The sequence below is a fragment of the Sebastes umbrosus genome, chromosome 12 (assembly GCF_015220745.1).
Source record: "Sebastes umbrosus isolate fSebUmb1 chromosome 12, fSebUmb1.pri, whole genome shotgun sequence".
In the NCBI taxonomy this organism is placed as follows: Eukaryota; Metazoa; Chordata; class Actinopteri; order Perciformes; family Sebastidae; genus Sebastes; species Sebastes umbrosus.
In genome coordinates, this window is record NC_051280.1 from 28,692,563 (window position 1) to 28,714,780 (window position 22,218).

Sequence of the window (22,218 nt, forward strand, 5' to 3'; positions counted from 1 at the left end):
TTTTTCTGTTTAGCAGCTATGTTTTCATCCACAGTGCAGAGTAAACACATCTCTGTATCATCAAGTTGAAGTTGGGAAGCATGTTGCTATCGCAGTGTTCACACTTGAGAGATTTCATAGCAGTGTGTGTGTGTTTGTGTGAGAGCATTACAGCATATTAACATCAACAGACTGTTCTGCATTCACAACATTTCCCGCTGACAGAAGTTACATTTAGTGTTTTACAGCAGGACATAGAGTATAGGCCGTTAGGTAGTTGAACAAAGCACTTAACTGTGTCATGAAGTCAGTGGGAAACTTTCTATAACCCTGGCACTGTTCGTGTGTCTCTATATCCACTCATTATAGGAAATTTAAGAAATATATGGAGGGCAACTTTTGCTCCCACTGTCTAAAATATAGGGGGCATTTACTTAATTTTGGGGGTGCTTTTAAAAGATAGTAATTAGTGCATAAAGTTGCTGTTTTTCTGTGAAATGAGCCCAGATTAATATGCATACAGTAATCATCACCGTGTGGCAACATGAGTAAATATAAAAGCATGCTATTGCTGTTCCAAAGAGAAGTGTGCAATCATATGTATGTATGTTTTAGAGAAAGCAGGAGACAGTTCTTACTATTAAGGCTTTTATTTTGCTCTAAAATGGACAGTGTGTAGGATTTGGAAACATGGCAGACTCCGTGAAGAGGGCCCACTCTCTATGTAGATATGAAAGGCTCATTCTAAGCTAACGAAAACACAACAATTCTTAGTTTCAGGTCATTATACACTAATGAAAACACAGTTATGAATATTATATTCCATTTCTACTATTAGATCCCCCAAAATGCTACACACTGTTCCTTTAATAGCCTTCGTGTATGTATAATGCATTAGTTTATAGATAGTTATGGAAATAACTGCAGTTGAATTTAGCATGCTTCATCCCCAAGTTTAGTCCTGCTGACGTTTTGAGCATAGGTGAATTACAAATATAGACTCTACTATCCAGTACTGCATCATTGGTTTGTAGACTGAAAAAGAATATGTTTGAGATCTGGGACTTCAAAGTTTACTTCACTCGGTGCATTGAGCTCAGTAACGGCACTGATCACCCCACCGATCAATCTATGCAGCCATCAGTCAGCGAGACCCACATGTTGGCTGCAAACATTAACGTTAGCTAGCTAACATTTACCGCCAACTTGCTGACACTGTTTGCTAACGCGCCAGACCGAAGACATTTTAAAGTCTCTAGCGTTCGTCTAGTGTCTGTGTCAAAATATTGATTTCTTAAGTAAGTAGCCGTGTAATAAGCGGGATAATGTACAGCTAGTGGGTCATTGTTGTGAAATAAATCCCTTCAGGGCGATGCAAGTCGGTGCTACATCGCCCGGTCGGGGTTTATTTCACTGGTTATTTGTGACTGGTTCGCTGTACATAATCCCTTACTTATCATATGCAGATCGATGATGCTTGCTTGTTTGGTGTCGTGATTAGCTTTTAGCTGTCCAAGGCTCTGTTTGGTATGTTTGGGTGGGTGAGCCCTGCATGCTTTACAGAAGAGGAGCCAGGCTATTTTCCATTTTTCAATTGCAGAAGCAGCAACTTTCTTTGCCATCTTATTCGCTGGCAGTGGCGTTGGTGATGGCCCAGGATTTGGGTTGCTGTCTTTGCTAACAGTTGGATGTTTATTAATGAGGTACTGGTCCATCAGAGCAGCCAACCATGAGTTGCATGGTTTTGTTTTTCGAAATCTTGGGGTCAATTTTTGCCCCTCGATCAAAGTTTTTAGGGGCATTCTCCGATTTCTTTGGGTCAATTTTGCCCCTTTGGCCCCCTTAATTTCTGACACTGTCATTCAATGTGACAGCAGCAAGTCTTAATTTATGTTTTCTCATATGAGTCTATAAGCTGTGATAAGCCATGATACATTCATGTCTGTGTATGATTCTGTGCCAGCATGCACGCACGCCAAATGCATGTGCACATCTGCATATGTATGGCAGACGTGTTTCTATAGACGCGTGTGTGTGTGCCTGCATGTGTGTCCAGTTAGCATTAATAACAAGAAGACGGTGCATAATTACGGTGAAATTTGCAATTTGATTTGTTAACTTATTACGTTAATGATTCATTATAATCAAATTGTTTCATTACGGTGTGAAGCCTGGCATTGCCTCAGGCATCATCAGCGTTTAAACACCCACGGACCGGCACTCTGCTCTCCGTCAGTGTTCTTAAGATGAAAATACACATCGTGTAATCACTATAAATGAAATGAACGTTCTTTCTTTCTGGGGAAATGTTTTTTTTCAGTGATATTTTGAGGGCATTTCAAATGTTAAAATTATTCTGAAGTTGTTTTTCTGACCGTGTCTGTGCAAACAGCACTTTTTATTCACTTTAAATGACATGCAGTTGCTTTCTGAATGTAAGTAGCTTAATTTGGCTCGAAACTCCACACAAAGGTTCAGTGTTAAATATGCAACAGGCCATTTGTCTTGAGCAGGACATAGTTCAATGTTTTGTAAAGTGTCTTATTGTCCTTATAAGAATGACGGATGAGTAAAAAAAAGTAACACATATACTGTCCTTGTGCTGTCCGGTCGCATGAAAAGGTGTATGAATGACACGATAATCCGCAAGAACGCGGACTAGTAGTTTTGTTTCCTAAACCTACTGCGGACGTTACCGTAGTTTTGTTGTGTGGTGTACAAATGACACACAAAAAAACTAAAATGTGTCCTAATGACAGGCAAAATGTCCTTGTAATGCGTGCTATTTATACGCCTTCCCGTGAAATCGGGTTGCCTTGTTTCACTTCAAGGATCTTCACACGCACAATTACTGTTGTGTGCAATTGCCCGTTGAACTTCAGCAATTGACCATCAGACCAAATGAAATATATGAGGATCCATCAGATTCAAATTCAGAATTTTAGAGCTTTTAGATGAGCTCTGATCTCTTTTTGAACAGCTCCTTTGTATTCAAATGCTGACCGGCGAACATTGATTGATTATATCTCCTGTTCTGACATGATTTATTATAATTCCATCACTTTTATTATCTGGAAACCCACCAGAAAACTGTCAGAAACTAATTTAAGATGTAAATCATAACTTCAGGACCGGTGTTCCTGTGTATAGGCACTGTGTGCTCTTCACTTGATTTGAAACTATCTACAATCCAAATGGATTCATTAGTTGTTTTTTTTTGTTTTCTTTGCACAAATTGGTGAAATCAGTTATGTTTAATCAGCTATAATGATCGCAGCCAGCAGCAGACACAAATACTATAATCAGCTGTTGGTTTGTTTGCGTATCAGTTAATTGGTGGTTATTCATCACACACTGAACGGCATAAATTAAGCACGGGCCTCATGGAATAGCTACTCATAAAAACAGGTTTGTTCTTAAATGGTAATAAAGAAAACTTGTCACATACACCAATTTTCTTGTGTTTAATTGTTTCTTTACAGATAGTTAGTATCAACTTATTTCTCTTCAGAAGTTTGATTTGTTTTTCGGCATGACAACTTTTACTATTCAGTAGATGTTAGGAAAATTGTCACACTGTGACAGCTGCTTCAGGGCGTTCCTGCAGGTTACTGTCCAGGTGTACGCCATCCGTTATGACATTTGATAGTGTAACATTTTTGTGAATGACACTTGCCTGCAGCAGAACAGGCAGCCTTACATATAGCAGCTTACAAGCGTTGACCACACTAATGACCAAATCTCTTGAATGCACATCTCCTCATGAACGGTCATGAATTTATCAAGTTGAAATGAGAAATGTACAACATGTGTGTGTAGTTTAGCAGCCCAGTCCTTAGGAATAATCTTGGCATTGTACGTTTCTGCAAATTGGGGATACGTTGAATGTCTACGTTTTTTGCATTCGGTCAAAGCAAGTGATGGCTGTTGATGGGTTAAACAAACACAGGATTTTCACCCAGGAGACTGCTATTTATGTTCCATGTGAATCCAAAAGTAAACGTTTGTTTCGTAACGTTATGTAAGAAAAGTCTGCAAAGGACGGTTGTCATTTATTTACAGTAGTTATGGTTGTTGTGTTACGTTGTTACGGTACATTGTTATGTTACATTGTTACGTTATGTTACGCTACGTTGTTGCGCTACGTTGTTGCGCTACGTTGTTGCGCTACGTTGTTGCGCTATGTTGTTACTGTATGTTACGTTGTTATGTTACGTTGTTAAGTTACGTTATTACGTTATTATTTAAACACAAAATATGATCTTTTTCTAACCTTAACCAGGTAGTTTTTTTGCCGAAACCTAATAAATCGTTTCACAATGTTAACCATGTGGCGTTGTGTGTTTCTGCAACCTTATTTATTGTATTTATGAAACTTTTTTTTGGTTCAGAAACGGTGACGTTCAGTGTATCCCGTGGTTTGCAGAAACGCATATTTTTTCTGCCGACTGGGTTGAGTTTAGAGGGTTTGGTGAATCAGACCTGGAACAATTATACGAATGAGCCTCAGTGATAAAAGTAAGACAGATTTAGAGTATGAAAACGTATTCTTCTTAAGGCCTTTACCAACCCGCAGCATTTTTTCCATGCGATTAATTCGCATGTCAACATATTTTTAGTCTTGCATAAGTGGGCTTCCATCCACCTGTTTTTAGTGCGTATTTTCAGTATGGTAAATGCATATACAGTATATATATAGAATCAGATTTAGGCCACAAATGTTGGAGTGAAGAGTGTAATAAGTTTCTTTAAGGGGCGGTACAATGCAGCTACAGATTCTTCAACTGGGGCGATGTGACTGACAACCTTCTACATCCCTCTCTTCACATCAGCCACCTCGTGGTAACAGCAGGATGCAAATCCATACAGTCGGAGCGTATAGATGATTTATCAGGCAGGCATTCGACGAAAGCTTTCATGTGAAGTCGACAACAATAACAAAAGTCTCCATCCCAAAACTTCATCTGTTTCATGACTTTCCTAGTCGCAGAATGACAAATGCCACATTTGTGATGGCTGTAGTTGTGTGGTGTCACAATTTTGCGACATATCAAACTCTTCTCAGTGAATTTCTGCCCGTGTGAAACTGGCAGACACAGGCCTGTCCTCCCACCACAGACCACAGAGTCCATTTCACAACAATTCAAAATGTGACAGGGACAACGGGGCCAAAATAATGTTCAGGATGACTGCAAATGTGACTGTAAATAAACAGACAGAATGATTTGACACATCTCTCTCTCCCTCTCTCTCTCCAGGAGTTGCAGTTTGAACGTCTGACCAGGGAGCTGGAAGCCGAGCGGCAGATTGTTGCCAGTCAGCTGGAGAGATGCAAGCTTGGCTCTGAGACTGGAAGCATGACTAGCATCAGGTGTGTTTGTGTGTGTTCGTCTCGCACCTGTCAGATCCTCTTCTGTACACTCGACCTGTGCGTGTCAGCTGTGCTCTTGCAGGTGACTGGCTTTACAGCTGGTCACATTTAGAGGTTACACTCCTTGATTTGTGGCCAAAATTCATCTCTGTGATTGAAACCACAGTTCAAAACCACTGTTGTTTTGCTTTGGAGGTCAGAGAGAGAGCACTTCCTGCATTCCTTTGGTGCACCAGATCATGTTCCTTTTCCCCTTTTGCCTACACACCTACGCCAGTAGAGCTGCAACATGCATTTAGATTGTTGTTTTCTTATAAATTCACACAGACATGCATACAACTGGTAGCTGTAGCTTTTGCCTGCATATATCTTTAATAAGTAATTGCAGTAATTTTGAGACACAGTTACAAGACATCTAAGCAAATAAATTCATTGTTGACAGGAATAGCTGCCTCTACCTGAGCCCAACACTCAAATGATCATTTTCACAATACAGACGTTTCTCTTAGACAGAGCTATGTACATAGTTAGCCTCACCAAGTGTCCAATTTAAAGCAGCATTAATGGCATTTTTGGCTACTTGTGTACAACCTGGCATATTATAACCATATCAACTTGTTAGGGCAACAGTCAAAACATTATTCTTTTGGCTCTGTTTTGGTCACTTCACCGACTTGTGAGGGAAATATCTGACTCTTTATTGTAACTTCTAAATGCTAAGTTCACCAGCTAGTCGCTAACTTTGTCTTTCTGTTGTTTGGTGCTGGGAAGGTAGCGTACAGTGGGTTTATCAGAGCTTTTTCGATGAAAACAACTGCCTCCTGCTGTAAACACTGAGAGTGAACCATAACAGTAAAGTTGCGGGTCCTAAAAACCAAAACAATGAGCTGAAAGGCGCTAAAACGCTCCGTCGAACTGAGGAGAACTGCAGATTTGGTTGGTCGTTCTTTGTGGGTTTGTGACTACGAGGGACCTCTTTCATATTATCCATAGTCATTTGGAATATTGGTATTAAAAAAGATATTAATTAGTGCAGCTTTAAAATACTGTAAGCCATGCTAGCATATCACTAGCTACGCAAGCTAATTAACTAGGCTTGTGAGCACAAAACATCATGGATGGTCTAAAGTTAATGAAAAAAGAAGAAGAAGAACTTTCTTTATATTTCGCTTCCTATTCACTAAAAGTTAATTCAACCAATATTTGGTTTGTAATATTTTGCCCCCAGAGCAGCTTTAACTTAGAAATGTTCAGTGTACTTGAATGTTCCACAACACAAAAGAACTGTCTTTACTTATCAGGTTTTTATTCAAATACATTCCAGTAATTATGTTCACTTAAGTTGACCTCATTTCAAGAGCACATAGCTGTTATCAGCTCTCACTATTATTAATTTTTGCTCCTCATAATAAACACGCAGAGTAACAGCAAGGCGGTGAAGGGGACATGAAGCAATTAAAGTTATCATTTTATAAAACATGTTGCTTCAGTCCAGAGTCTCTTTTCAGAAAGAAAAGTACAATGAAAGCTCAAGGATGATAACTCGAAACCTCTTCTGAACCTGATTGTATGTGTGAGGTGTGCTTCATGAAAGGATGTAGATCTGTCAAAAACTCACTGGCAGACTTTGAAGTTTATTGACGGGATCAAGTTGTAAAGTGCACATTGACTACACGTACCGTAGCAACTTTAAGCTCAGAGGCGCAGGAGGAACGAATTAAGATCACTTTGTGGCAGAAGGATTTGAACTTGAAAGAAATCTGACTTTCTAACGGACTTAACCTGGATTTGATGTCGATGTGACTGATTTATGATCAAATCATTTCTCATATATATATATATAATGCTTCAATACGGAGTTTATCTAACCTGTATGAGAGTGTTATAGCCAAAGATTTTATACTTCGAGCTAAAGTGTCATGATTAAAATTCAACATATTCTGCATGTAGCATTGGCCACTGAATGCAGACATGACCTTGTGTTAAGCTAACATACAAACTAGAGCTGTCAGTCGATTGAAATATTTAATCACGATTAATCGCACAATTGTCCATAGTTAATCGTGATTATTCTCAAATTAATCACACGTTTTTTATCTGTTCAAAATGCACCTTAACGGGAGATTTGTCAAGTATTTAATACTCTTATCAACATGGGAGTAGGAAAATATGCTGCTTTATGTAAATGTATGTATATATTTATTACAGCAACACAAAACAATGACAAATATTGTCCAAAAACCCTCACATTAAGTATTAAGCATACAAAATATGCTCAAATCATAACATGGCAAACTCAAGCCCAACAGGCAACAACAGCTGTCAGTGTGTCAGTAGTGTACTGACTTGACTATGACTTGCTCCAAACTGCATGTGATTATCATAAAGTGGGCATGTCTGTAAAGGGGAGACTCGTGGGTACCCATAGAACCCATTTTTATTCACATATCTTGAGGTCAGAGGTCAAGGGACCCCTTTGAAAATGGCCATGCCTGTTTTTCCTTGCCAAAATTTAGCCTACTTCGCAACATGCCAGTACGACTTGGTTGATACCGATGGATTCCTTTAGATTTTTTTAGTTTCATATGATGCCAGGATCTTCACTCTAGCCTTAAAACTAAAAACCCGCTGCAACCTAAAAAAATCGCAATTTGTGTTTTTTATGGCGTGTCGTGTTATTATCCCGTTAACTTTGACAGCCCTAATACAAACATAATCTCTTGAAATTTCCTCGTTTGTGATAATCAGGTGTGAAAACATTTCCAGTAGAGAGCAAAATGACATCCTTTTGTGGCAAAATCTTGCCAACCCTGTCCGTGTAACACTCAGGTTGATCAAAGTGGCTGCTTTTTGTAGTTTAAATTGAATGTTGGCTCATGTCTAATGGCACAAAACAAAACCCTCAGCTTTGCAGACATGACACGCCATTAATTGTCCATTTAAAAAACTGCAAGTGCTTCTCACAAAGAACCAAACAATGTGTAGTTGTCACAGGAGTCCATTATTCTGCTCAGGGAACTTCGTCTTTTTCCTTTCTTGCGATGAGAGGAAGTAAACTGTGCCCAATGTGAAGAGACTGTCATATTATCTGCTGCTGATTGAGTTTGGACCCGAGCTCCGTCGCTGCTCCGAGCTCAAAGAGCACATGCTACACATTCCATACCGGTCCCAATGTGAAAATAGCCCTCCTGACACAATAGTGGTAACGCACTTAGCCTGCCTCTCAGGACAATGTAACGCGATTAAAGCCTGTCTCGGTTTCTCCGTCTCACTCTCTCTCTCTCACACACACACACATAAATAGACGCACACAATCCATCATCTTTTCTCCTCTTTGAATCCGTTAAGCGAGCGGGGATCCCATCCGTCTCAAACTAATTACTCATCTGCCGGCATTGTAATTCTCATTTCAATTTGAGGGGTGGACCAACAAAGAGCAGAAAGATGGTCTAAAAACCGATTCATTCACGAGTCTAATTAACCACCGATGCGTTTAGCTCCTCGACGCTGTCACAGGGCTGTATTGAGAGGCCCCCATTTAAAACAGCAGCAACATGGGAGATGGAAGAGGTGTGGAGTCCAAAAAAAAATAAACGCGTCTTCCACTTCATCACCCAGCTGCACACAGATGGAATAAAAGCTGCCATCTCGCTAACTTGATTAGATGGGTTTATTATTTAGTGAGGAGCAGAGGATTACGCTGTCTGTCTTCCATTGCTCTTTATAGGCCGTCCACTTTGTTTGACTCGGAGGTAATTAGCAAATGGACAAATGGTTTGGCAAAAACACAACAAGGCAACGCTGGAAGTTTGTATCGCCTAAAGCGTGTAGGATTTATTGTTCAATTACCTCTGAAACATTAGTATTGTTGCCGTTGTGAATAGTTTTAGTCATCGCTGCTTGTCCCGGCCAACAGAAGGAGCAACATTTAATCGGCAGCTACAAGACATGTACAGGAATTTATCTTGGTAGCATTTGTTGCTGGGCTGGTGAGACGTATTGACTCTGTGCAAAGCAATTAAACTAGAAGCTTGAATATATTTTCAGCAGCTTAGTGGAAGGAAAACTAAATTACAAATTGTTGCAGTGTTGTGAGTTTATTCGTTTTGTCATTTTGGTGTATAATGTATTTTGGCTGTAGAAAATGAATAGCTTTTTCTTCTTTTCTCCTTTTTTTTTTAGCTATGTTGCATGGCCCAGATGCATTTTGGCCGCAACAGTATTTAATTTTCTTCTTTAACAAGGTATATTACATGATTAAAGCTACATTTTGTGTTAGCTGTCTGGCTAACCATGTTCTAAATCCAGGCTGTCCAGCAGGAATCAGGCCATTTCTCACCCCTAGCAAAAGCTAATTCATTGGTGTCATCCGGGTTAGCATTACTTGCTGCTAGCTACCGTTTCTCCCTCTAATTCAATGCGTCTATGTGTCACGTTAGCTAGCTTGCACTGTCAGTTGTCGAGCATAAACAAGTAGCCAAAAGGCAAATGTTCCATACATTTTTCCATACATTTTTTTTTTTATCATGTTATTTCCAAGAGGCTATGCCTATGCATATATCATGTATTGTGGGAAAGCTGTATAATCCAGTTACTTTTGCTTCCTTTAGAACAATGGTTCCCAACCTGGGGTCCGGGCCACCCTTAAGGGGGCGCCAAAGATCACAGTGTGTCTGCTCTAAGGTTGTCAAAATTAGATTTGCACATGTACTGTATAACTAAAATCATAATAACACACTTACTGGATAATTTATACAAAAGTCTGTCCATAAAACTATTTAAAAAGATATATCTTTTTGCTATTTAGTATGCCACATTCTGTTTAAACTCCACATTGCAGATAAAGTTTAGGCTACACTAATATTATTCGTATTATACTATTTGTAGGAATATATTCCAGCAGTGGCTGCGTAGGATTGTTTCTGACTCATGTGATCCAAATATTTCCAATCAGTCAAAATATTCTGCTTCAATCCATATTTGTTGGCATTTAGCCTTTCAACAACAACAAGTTCACTTGCTCTCCCGCTTGCTGCACATAAAGGGAGATATGAACTGACGAGTTATATTCATCAAAGGAAGCTGATCTATTAAAAAAAGGCCAACTCATTAAATACACTGACTGACTTTATTCAAATTGAGGATTTTGTTCGAGGATTTGTAATTGTTTTAGGGTGGTGACATCTCAGCTTTTCTTAGATTAGATTGGAAAAAAAGGTTCTTTACAGAACGGCATTAACTGAGTATGACGGTTCATGTCTAACATTGGGAATGACTAGCTTTTTTCCTGAGCTGAGATTAATTTTTAGAATAAATAAGTATATATATTCCTCTCAACTCATAGTAATCCAAATGGTGAACTCAATCACCTCTCTCTCCAGAGTCCATTAAACAGTATAGGCTATATTAAATAAATCATTTGGAGGGTGATATTATCTTAAGATACTGTCTGGAAGCCAGGAAGCATGTATTGGTGTTTCTTTGAAAACCTCTTCAGGCCGTCTTATTGGCTTTCCCAACGGAGCAGCTCTAGTTTCTACTCCCAGACGAACCACAGGTCCATAGACTGAGGCACAGTAGATGTAATATAACCAGTGTTTTTATGACCCGGGACAATACAATGACTGTGTGGCGTCTTCAGACACTCTGGCTGATGCCTGTGCTAGATAGAAAGTAGCATAACAATAGAGGATGGCACTGTGTGAACTGTGTTTAGTGTGGCTTGTGTTCCTTGCAACTACTGAAAATACAGATTCTCTTGAGTCACAAGAAGGGAATCTCCAAAACCAATTAATATGGGAATCATGCACCACAAGTTCCAGTGTTTTTTTTTTTAGTTAGAAGTCCTGAAGCACCTGAAATAATGGAAATCTGTCCCCAGATAGATAGAGGGTTAAACCACATAAAAGTTGAATTAAGAACAAGCGTTAAGTGCAGCTGTGTGGCTGTGAGGGGGCCGATAGTTCAGGAATCTGCTCCTGTTGTGTTGTGGAAGATAAAGACTTTCAGAGGTGCTAATGAGATCTTCAGCTCTGCCTTTGTTTCCAGTTTAAATCAGTCACCACGGGTCACCAGTGTCTGCCACGGCATATGCTGCTGCTTTATCACTTCAAAAAGCACAAATCCACTGTGTGACTGTGTGTGTTTTTGTCTGCGGAAAGAAGAGCGTGACATGCGTTGCCTCATTAGTTAAAGGGCCATTCCGCCTCAAATGTCAAGGTTGCAAGTGATACTTCTTGGCTTAAGACTGGCCCACACTAAAAGTTTTTTTTAAATCTTAACAGATGTTGAAAATGTGAGAGACCCCCACACATATTATGTTAAATTTAACAGTTTTTTTGAGTGACTTGATTTGACCAAAACAGCTACAAACCACACACTAACAGACTCCATTCATGGACAACAACAGTCCCGACTCAAAAAACGGAAATATCGCAAAATACCTCGCGATCAAACTTGACTTTAGTGTAAACAAACTTGGTGGACTACGGGCAGTAACAATAAACTTATTATGTTAGTTTTTGCACTACTTTGTACTGAAAATTCACGAAGGATGGATGTACTGGAATACTTTATGCTTCACGTTTTGCATTAGCCGCAGCCGCCATGATGGCTTGGGTCAGCTTGGTTCCCAATTGGCTATCGTTCTTTCCCACGTGACTGCGTCATCAGCTGTCCTCTGGGTTCCCCACACACAACAGGATATCCATCGTATATATTGAACATGAAAAAAAATTGGGGGCTTTGGTGACGGTTGTTGGGGAATCCGGCCCAAAATTGTCTTGATTCTCGTGTAGTGTGAACCCGGCATTAGACAAGAGTTGGAAATGAAGGAAACAGTAAATAACCGGGATTATGACTTGTACATGTCACTGTTCACCGTTGGAGCACTACCATTTTCTATTTGTCACTTAAAGAAATAGTCTTTAAGATTTTAATTTAAATAAATGTCTGTTAAGTCATTATCTATCGCCGAATGAGGTAACACATATGTTGGTTTAGACAATATTGCTGACCATATTGCACTCCATATTTCACTGTGACAATTATATCACATATTTGATATGACATTAGCCAAAATTAATAGCTAAAATGCCTAATTCCTGAGCTGTTATAAAGTTAGCCAAGCTTTTTGTCTTGTTACTGAAGTTGAGGAAACATTTCCTTTGTCTTAGGAAGACCAGTAGTACGGGTAAGAGTCATTATTTTGAGCCCCGTCGTGGTTTAAGTTGGGGTAAGTCAGGTGCATACAGTAGTTTTGGTGCATTATTAAACAAACCCTGGAGTGGTTGGTTGACTATGATCTCACCCAGCTACATCCTGGGTTAACAATTTCTGATTTGAAAGTTCAAATTGATTTTGAGCAAAGAAATATAACACCGAAGAGAACAAGAGTCGGGTCTCTCTCTGTTATCTGTGCTGGTGTGCCTCACTCTGCCTAGTGTTTACCTGCTCCCTGGCTACAGTCCCTTTATCTAATCATCCGAGAGGACCTCTGACAGCGAGCACACACCACCCAGTAGATACAGATATCAGAGCTCTGGTGGCACCGTGGTGGCCACACCACTCTGCTGGCCGAGGAGTAGCCTCCTCCCAGGGTGGGCTCTCTGTCTGCCTCTTTTGGCTGTGCATGTTTGTGACATTTGTCTGGTAATCCGATGCACGGCTGTGTGCTTGTCTGGCTGTTGAGTGCTTAGTGCTTAGTGTGTGTGTATGTGTGTGTGTGTGCAAAAGTATTGGCTGTATTTGCAGCACCCGGCGAGACCCACCACTGCTCGTCTGGCGGGAAAATGCGACCCATCTAGAGAGGGCCCATTACCCAGAAGCTGTCGGGGCGCTCAGCTGCCAGTTTAGACTCACAGTCAGGCGCCCACCTCCGGATCTGAAAAGTGAAGCCAGTGCGGAAGTGCCTTAAGGCCCAGACACACCAAGCCGACATCAAAGAAGTAGCAGCAATGAAGACCGACTGTTGCGTCGCCTCACTTCGCCTTTGTCTTGGCCGACAATCTGCATTTGAACAGACTGCAAAGACGACAGCCGACGGACAGTTAGCACGTATGTTCTGCGTCTGTGTGAAAGGAAATAACTCTCCACACAGGCAGGCGGCGGTAGTCTGTATTCGTCATTCAAAAAGGGAAACCAGAAGACCGAGGAATGCGGATGTACAAGCCGTTGATACGTGCATGAAATACAGCGGCATCTGCCGACCATTTTCACACCACTCTCAATCACCGCTTAGCTTCATTCCAGACGGCCATGTCACTGTGAAAATATCCGTGTATTGGAATGATCAGATGAGATGAAGATGAAAAATGAGGAGAGCCTTCTGTGTATGCCCTCTTGACCTTACTCGTTGGCTTGCTTTCCTCACTTCCGTTTCTCTTGCACTGATTTGCTTAAGCTGAACAGCCAATCAGAGTGATTTCTCTCACCGGCGACCTCCGCCGCCGATTCAACATTCTGAATCGACCAAAAAGCCTCCAACACGTGCAGACTAGAGACGATGATGCGGGACCCACCGAAAGAAACTAGGCCAACATAGGCTCACCGACGGCCCCAAACTGTCCGGCTTGGTGTGTCAGTGCCTTTAAATTTGCATTATTTCTAATAGCCAGCAGGGGGTGACTTCTCTGGTTGCAAAAAGAAGTCTGATTGTATAGTAGTCTATGAGAAATTGAGCCTACTTCTCTCTTGATGTATTCCCTCAGTAAACATTGTAAACATGAGTTTATGGTCTCAATCTTGAGTTTCAAGTCTTCTTCAATACAGCATGATGTTCATTTAGTAAATTATGGTCCCATTTAGAGTCAAATAGACCATAAAGCAGGGTATGCTTTAGGGCGAGGCTACCTTGTGATTGACAAATTGCTAACACGGTGTTGTACGGTCTGGGAGTTGTCTGTGTTTTTGTCTTACAACTTTAACCCTTTCACAGTGTATTTTCAGTTCATGAAAGGTCACTGTAACATTTTGGTCGATTGAAAATGTCTTATTCAGCGTTCGGTTGTACTTAGCTCCACCCTCTCATTTCATTTCTGGTTGCAAAAAAACAATATGACGTCGGCCAAAATGCTAAACTCAAAGTTTCAAAACTGTTGTCCACAAACACATGAACTGCAGTGTGAGGGAGAAGATTTGAATGAACTCAAACAATCTAAAAGCATTTGTAAAGAAATAGACTAAAGTAGAACAGAAAAGACATCCAACCAAAACTGGCCCCATCTCACCATTAACAGGTTACATCACATAAATCACATTCACACAGGCGGCCTAATCATGTTTGATTTCCTTTACTTGGCTGCTGTTTTCTCCCATTCTCCAGTTGCCATAGAAACCTTCTATGCACTACAATCACCTGTTGCTCATGTCTCGTAAGGTGTATTTACTTAAGTAAACCGTTATTTAGTTTGCTTTGGTATGCTAGTGGGATATAAATGCATCTTTTCAGCATCAAACAACCTCGCCTAGAGAGAAGTGAAGATGAGGCAGAGAGAGAGAGAGAGAGAGAGACATGTCTGCGTCTAGCCTTATTTATTAATTTCTTTCTTTTCGTTCCGTAGCTCCGTATGCACATTCCACATGATGACATAAATATGGCTGTGATGTTGCTAATGATGAAACATACTATGCAGTTTTCCCATACCATCTCACACACACAGTCACAGTCACTTGTAAAAAGTAGGTCAATTATGTAACAGACCAATTCATTTTGCACACTTTATGTTTAGCCACTGATGTTTTCAAACAACATCCAAAAGAGAGCATTTCAAAGTCAGAGTGACGAGCCTGCACTTTGCTGCATATGGCTGAGTCATAAAGGATGCATACCTCTGCGAAGCTATATAGTATTTTTCATAGTACTATAAAGCAGCTACAGTTGAGTTGAACGCCTCGATATGATTGTGGAAGTTTGGTGGTGAAAACAGAGGATCTGAGAGAGAGAGAGATGGGAAGAGAGATAGAGTTAGATTAAAAGAGGAAGTTTGGAGACTTTGCTGCTTGGTTGATTTGTGCAGTAGCTAGTCACTCCAATTCTAAGTAGTTTTATGTCACTGCTGTAATTATACACAGAGCATGTTTTATAGAGAGGCTTTCATTTAGTGGATTATGTGCAGAATGTGGGGGAATTAAAAACTCTAAAGGGCTGTCCACACCAAGAACGATAACTATAACGATGTGATGTGAGCATCCAGATTCCACACTGATGAACGATAATGTTCTGTAAATAGTGGCGTCAGTGTCGGAGCCCCGAAAATGGATATGGATGACTACTGCTGTAAGCTGCACAGAGAAAGAAAAAGAAAACCAGAACAGTATGGGTTCACGACGTTCCTCAAAGACAAGAGGAGTTTCTTCTCGATAGCATCTTTATAAACACTTTGTTTTATCAAACAGGGGTGCACATTTTTTATCTGTTGAAAATGTAGCTTAAAGGGAAATTTATTATTTATTTAATACTCTTATCAACATGAGAGTGTCCAATATGCTTGCTTTATGCAAATGTATGTATATATTTATTATTGTAAATCAATTAACAACACAAAACAATGACAAATATTGTTCAGAAACCCTCACAGGTACTGCATTTAGCATAAAACAATATGTTCAAATCATAACATGGCAAACTGCAGCCCAACAGGCAACAACAGCTGTCAGAGTGTCAGTGTGCTGACTTGACTATGACTTGCCCCCAAACTGCATGTGATTATCATAAAGTGGGCATGTCTGTAAAGGGGAGACTCGTGGGTACCCATAGAACCCATTTTCATTCACATATGAATCAGAGTCAGAGGTCAAGGGACCCCTTTGAAAATGGCCATGTATGTCAGTTTGGAGTGTTATTTAGCCTCCTTTGCGACATGCCAGTATGACATGGTTGGTACCAATGGATTCCTTAGGTTCTTTAGTTTTATATGATACCAGTATCTTCACTCTAGCTTTAGAACTGAGTCCGCTACAATCTCTGAAAGATCGATTGCGTTAATGCGTTAAAGAAATTAGTGATGTCAAAACGAATTTGCATTAATGCGTTATTATCGCATTAACTTTGACAGCCCTACTTTATGGTAATGTCCTCGTCACCTTGATGTAATGTGGTGACAGCCTAAATGTTTTGAAATCCAAAATATGGAAAGGATACTGAGATCTGTGAGACCCCCAAACAATAAGGAATATTTGAACTAGTGACAGCAGTGAACTTATTTACTGTGTGATTGAACTTTTATTCTCTTCTGGATCATCAGTGTGTTTGTTTGTTTTCTGTTTTTTCTGTTGTTGTTTTTTCTTTCTGCGGGGCGGGGGTGGGGAGGTTGGAACGTTTTAGGCTCCCCTCTATCATGCCCATAAACTGCACCATGTGGAATCACATTACACGCTCCTCTCTAAATGCCAGTGCTCTGAATGGTTATGCCTGCCGTCATTGTGCCCGGATGAAACGCACGCAGACTTTTTAGTTAAAGGCCACTACCTCTCAGCCAATGTCCCCGAATGTTGAGCGCTGCTCGGGTGAACCATCTGGTATTTTGAAAAGTTTCGATTGAATAAAAGGAAAAGAGAAGAACAAAAAAAAGAAATGTCTTGATATTGGCAAAGCAAAGCCTGGTGTAACATCAGAGCAGTGCACTCGTGTGTCAATGACTAATCTGTGATCTTTAGATTCCTTTATTTCTCTCTGACATTAGAGGGCTTTGATATTGAATAACACCAATGCTCTCATTTACACTCAGCAATTTCTCTCTTTCTTCACCATTTGGATGTAAATGTCTTCACGAGCTCCGAGATATGGACAATACAATGAGTATAATGATGATGGTGGTGCCGTTTTTGATGATGTAGGCGATGAGGATGTTAATTTTTAAACCTCCATTGATCCAGAGACTGCTCGATGATGACAGCGGCGGATTCATGCGTGTGTTCTTGTTATTGATCTGGGTGCGAGAGGAAATAGGAAGGACATTTTAAACACTAGCATTTGTTGTACTCTACGTATTGATCTTATGGAGTGAGTCTGGAGCAAAGACAGGGGAGCAGAGGAAGAGGCTCTCCCTGCTTGATCAGGTGGATGGAAAGGAGAGTGAGGCAGGATGGGAAACACAGCTGGGTAATGTACCTGAAATGAATCTGGTTCCAGGTTTTCAGAAGTATTGGTGTTGCTCAGAAATGTCTGCGTGTTGCTGTTTGTTTCAGACTCATGTACGATGATATGACGCCAGCTTTTATCTAGCAGTATCCTCAATGCAATTTCACACACTGTGACTTCAGTAGTAAGTGTGGAAGAAAAAAATTATTTTTTACTGTTCGTCTGCAATGGAGTTTATTCTTTTAATGTTGTTGGCAACAACAGATTGTCAGTTTATGACAGACAAGGCTGGATTAGCAGAGCAGTCTTCAATACAATCAGTCAATAGTAGTCTGATAACACGTTTCGCTTCATTCATTCAGGCCAACAGTATGTTCATTTTAGTTCATTTTCTATTGTGTTGTGTCCCTAAATAATCTGTTGTGAGCGGCCTATCCGTCCTGCTGGCTTCATTTTCAGTTGTCATGGAAGCTGGAAGGAGTTGCTATGAGCTGTTTATTTAAGGTTTTTCACAAGGATTAAAGAAATATGCGTGATTTCAGAGTTATTTCTCTACGTTGACCGTACAACAACCTCTACAGTTGTGCTGATCTTAGCCACACTAGTCCCGATTTTTGTGGTCATTTTTCTGCAGCTATTTGTCCTGGATGTAACTAGGTTGTGGGACCCTCAAGGGACCACTACGACCTGCAAGGCAATGGCCATGTGATAGAGACAGTGGACTGCTTTAGTGGGCTCGGTTTTGGTAGCCTTCCTAGCTTGTCTACTTGTATAATAAGAAGGTAAACAGTAAAGAATTGTCCTTGAGTTTCCCCTCAGATCCTCTAATGTGTGTGTGTGTGTGTCACTCAGAAAATTACTTCTAGCAGCTCTGTTGACAAGTTCTGTCTGAAGAAATATGAGATAATGAAGTAGAAACAGTCATTATAGGGACGACAACAACTGTCATTTTCAATCCTTCCTACTGAATTGTGTTCATTGTAACATTTTTACAAGACAACATGTGTGGTCTGTAAGATAATATTGTAGGCAGCAACTCGCTGAACACATCTGAGACGTGGGCAGTGAATGAGAGGTCTAGAACCAGGTTCCACAGCTAATTTGGACCACGACTATGGACTGACCATGATGAATTTCAAATTCAGCATGTACAATAACAACAAGTAGTAACTATGTCCGTGTTCAAATTTAATTGACTGATTGTTTTATGCTACAGTAACACATCGAACAAACACAGAACTTTAACCCAGGGAGCCGCTGTTCATGTACCGTGTGAAACCAAAAGTTAATGTTGACTTTATGGTTGTTACTTAACGCTATGTAAGAAAGTCTGCTAAGCGTGGTTGTTATTTAGTTATGGTAGTTACGTAGTTACGTTATGATTGTTTCGTTACGGTTGATGCAGAATGGTTATTACGTTAGGGATGTTATGTTATGGTTGTTACGCTACAGTTGTTATTGTTGTTATGGTTGTTGCATTACAGTTGTTACGTTGCGGTTGTTGTGTTATGGTTTATGTGTTACGGTTGTTGTGTTACGGTTGTTGCATTACGGTTGTTACGTTAGGGATGTTATGTTATGGTTGTTGTGTTACGGTTGTTGCGTTACGGTTGTTACGTTAGGGATGTTATGTTATGGTTGTTGTGTTACGGTTGTTGCGTTACGGTTGTTACGTTACGTTACGGTTGTTACGTTACGTTACGGTTGTTACGTTACGGCTGTTACGTTACGGTTGCTAAGTTAGGAAGCTCCGCCTCCGCTCTAACTAGCTTTGTTTGAGGGTGTGCCAAACTAGCCGCTAGGCAGGTATTATACATGTGTTACTTGGTGACATCACTACGTTACGGAAGAAAAGGCAGGACTTCAATCAAGGCGTTTCAGGCAGTTCAGGAGCAGTGTTTCTGTGGGGGAGAGTAACTCTCTTTGGCGTGGACTTTGGGCTTTGTAACTTTGCAGACCTTTTACATTCACAAAACAAATATAACACACTAAAGGAAAGGAGAAAAAGCACAAAAGCATAATAGGTTCCCTTTAATTTAAAATAAAAGATATACTGGAGTAAATATTTTACTGGAGCAGGGTATTTTAGCTTCCTGCCTTTTATCACTAATATTGAGGCATCCTTTTGAGCTAAAGTGTGATGTCTTCTAATTGACATTTCCACAGAATATAATTTTGAACACAACCAAAAAAAAACATTCCACAGCTGTCACAAAATTGTAGTTGGAAAAAAGTCTCTCTTTTGAAATATGAAATGAGACGGAAATGTGGGGGTGGAACGCCGAGAAAGAGAGGACAGAGGGTTGAAAAGAGGACAGAGCGGGGAATAGGGAGTCAATACGTGGATGCAGAGCGAGAAGGGAGGCTGAGAGAGGGAGGGAGCGAGGGAATAACAAGATGAGCCAGGGGGCCAGGAAGGCGGGGGGTGATGCGTTCTCATGTTAAGCCCTTTTAACCTGCTACCCTGCAAACACACACTGAGTTAGCATGAGTCACTCTGAGACCCAGACACTCTTAATAAGCCTAATATCCTCCACAGTCACAGACAGCCGCTGTCTGCCACACTCGCACACTCGGCTGTGTGTGTGTGTGTGTGTGTGTGCGTGCTCCCCGTGTTAGCACAGTCATCTGCGACTATATTATTGATCTGCCAGCAGAACGGAGACAGAACTGTCACAGTTAAGCTCCGATGAAAACCTTCTTAGTCCGCAAACACACACACTGGGAGACTTTGCACACAGACACACAAACATGCACTTAAACACACAAATACATATTCATGCTGACTTAAAAGAAGCCTGTTCTGAAGTGCACAAGCTTAAATACTGTATTTGGGTAGACTGGAGGAAATGCAATGCAAAGCTGCTATAATGTTTTGTAAATTTTGTTTTTCTCAAAGGACATTTTTTTTTAAGCATTTTTTTAATTGGCTTTGGGCATTTTTGTTTGTTTTATTCGCCCTTTGTTATTATATTTTTGGCATAATATGTCTGCAATTATTCCTAATTTTCTTTTGGGGGTGTTCTCATAAAGGGTAATTGCACTAAACATTGTGTCACATCATACACCTGACAGGTTAATACATACTTTTCAGAGGTTTCAGTTCCGTGTTATTGCTATTTCAACTGCAAAGGACGTTTGCTTTACCCTTTACAAAATCAAAAGCTGTAATATTTATTGGCTGATCTGACTCTGATTTGACCGACTTGATCTCAGTTTGATCCATTCATGCATTGTGTGATCACACACCTGTCCTCCAGCAGCCTCACAGACTGCTGACCTCTGTTGCACATTTGGATGACGGGAGTGAGGGAGAAAACCATACACCACCACTATGAGTCGAACTGTTGATAGCAACACTTAATTAACTTAATTCCTTAAATGCAATCATGACAGCTTCAAAGCCGAGCACACACCTGGGAATTGGCCGCAGCAGCACAAAGGGACGGAGAACACGTCGTCGGCCATTTCGGCTACAAACTGATGTTTTCCTTAATTTAGCTCGGGAACTCTGCCATCCAGTAAAGTGACTTGGCTGGACCCGATCGATGCTGATAAGGAGACCTGGCACACGGCCTCTGATAGTGTGTGTGTGTGGGTGTGTACAGTAGGTGTGTGCAACAGGCCAAGTCCAAAGCCAGCAAATTGATTTGACATCTAGCTAGCTACAGAGTAGATGGCCACAGCTTTGGCTTGTCGATCTGGTGAGAGAGAGGAAAAAAAAACACACAGTACACTGCTACTACAGCCCCAACAGTTGGGCTTAACACAGTGCTTTGGCACCAAGACTGTGTCACGTATCGGGTTTCGAGGAGAACTTGTCCAGGCAGCAGCATTGGGGACACATATTCCCAATAGGATTTGAGCTTCATTGCATCAGCTTGGGAAGCCTTTTCCTCCATTGATGTAGACTTTTGTTGAAAACCAGCAGATTTGAGAGTATGTCAGTGTGTGTTATATGAATGATTTGTAACAGTGTTGAAGCACTCTGCCCACTCCTAGACAAAACCTCAATTCCTACTGAACAGAGGTGTACCAAAAGTTACGATTCGGTTCATACCATGGTTTAGGAGTCACGGTTCAGTGCAAGTTCAATACAGCAAAATAAATACCAAATGCATAAGGATAAGTTTATTTTACTTTATTTTGAACAGGCAGTAGTGCAAGTGTCAAAGATAGAACACTTCTGTATTACGCTGTACGAACACTTTCCAAAAAGGCAACAGATCACAATAGGCTGTAGAACTGAAAACTACATCTTGTATGCTATCAAAATACCAAAATAAATAAACTAAAACTTGTGCATTAGTATTAATGTTTCACTTATTTCCACCGTGGGTATATTTAAATGTTCAAAGCACCCAAACGTATATGTATTCTGTTTTCCAGCTGGCTTTGGGTTTGTTTTTTTCTCCTCCCGGTTATCGGCGTATCTGCTTGATGCCGTCGAATGTGCGTTAGCCCACACACTTTCCTTGCCTTGTACACAATTCTCTTTCCATAGAGTGCTCCAGGGATGACATATTTGTGTAGGCCAACCAGGAAGTTAGCATCCCCCTGGTTCCATCGACAAAAAGCCAATGAAAGTTATTTACACATTTTGTTCAGCAAGATAATCTTCACAAATATACACAAGTTTTAATGATTTTTGAGGTGTGAATGCAATCGCCAGAAGTAAAAAGCTAACGTTAGGCTATAAACGAACTACACCACGGTCGCATGAACGCAAGTATACACAACGAGGCTGTAAAGGAGGACGAGTCGGCGTTATGACACTTAGTAGTCTCAT

The 22,218-nt window shown here is 40.6% G+C and overlaps 1 protein-coding gene across 8 annotated transcripts in view; it reads left to right on the forward strand.

The window, feature by feature from the left end:
• ctnnd2b (catenin (cadherin-associated protein), delta 2b) overlaps positions 1 to 22,218 on the forward strand; it is a 180,712-nt gene that overhangs the window by 53,184 nt on the left and 105,310 nt on the right. For all 8 annotated transcript variants that reach the window (XM_037787547.1, XM_037787550.1, XM_037787553.1 and 5 more), the window contains one exon: positions 5,238 to 5,350. In XM_037787547.1, the coding sequence (XP_037643475.1) occupies positions 5,238 to 5,350 (113 nt within the window). The remainder of the gene's footprint in view (positions 1 to 5,237; positions 5,351 to 22,218) is intronic.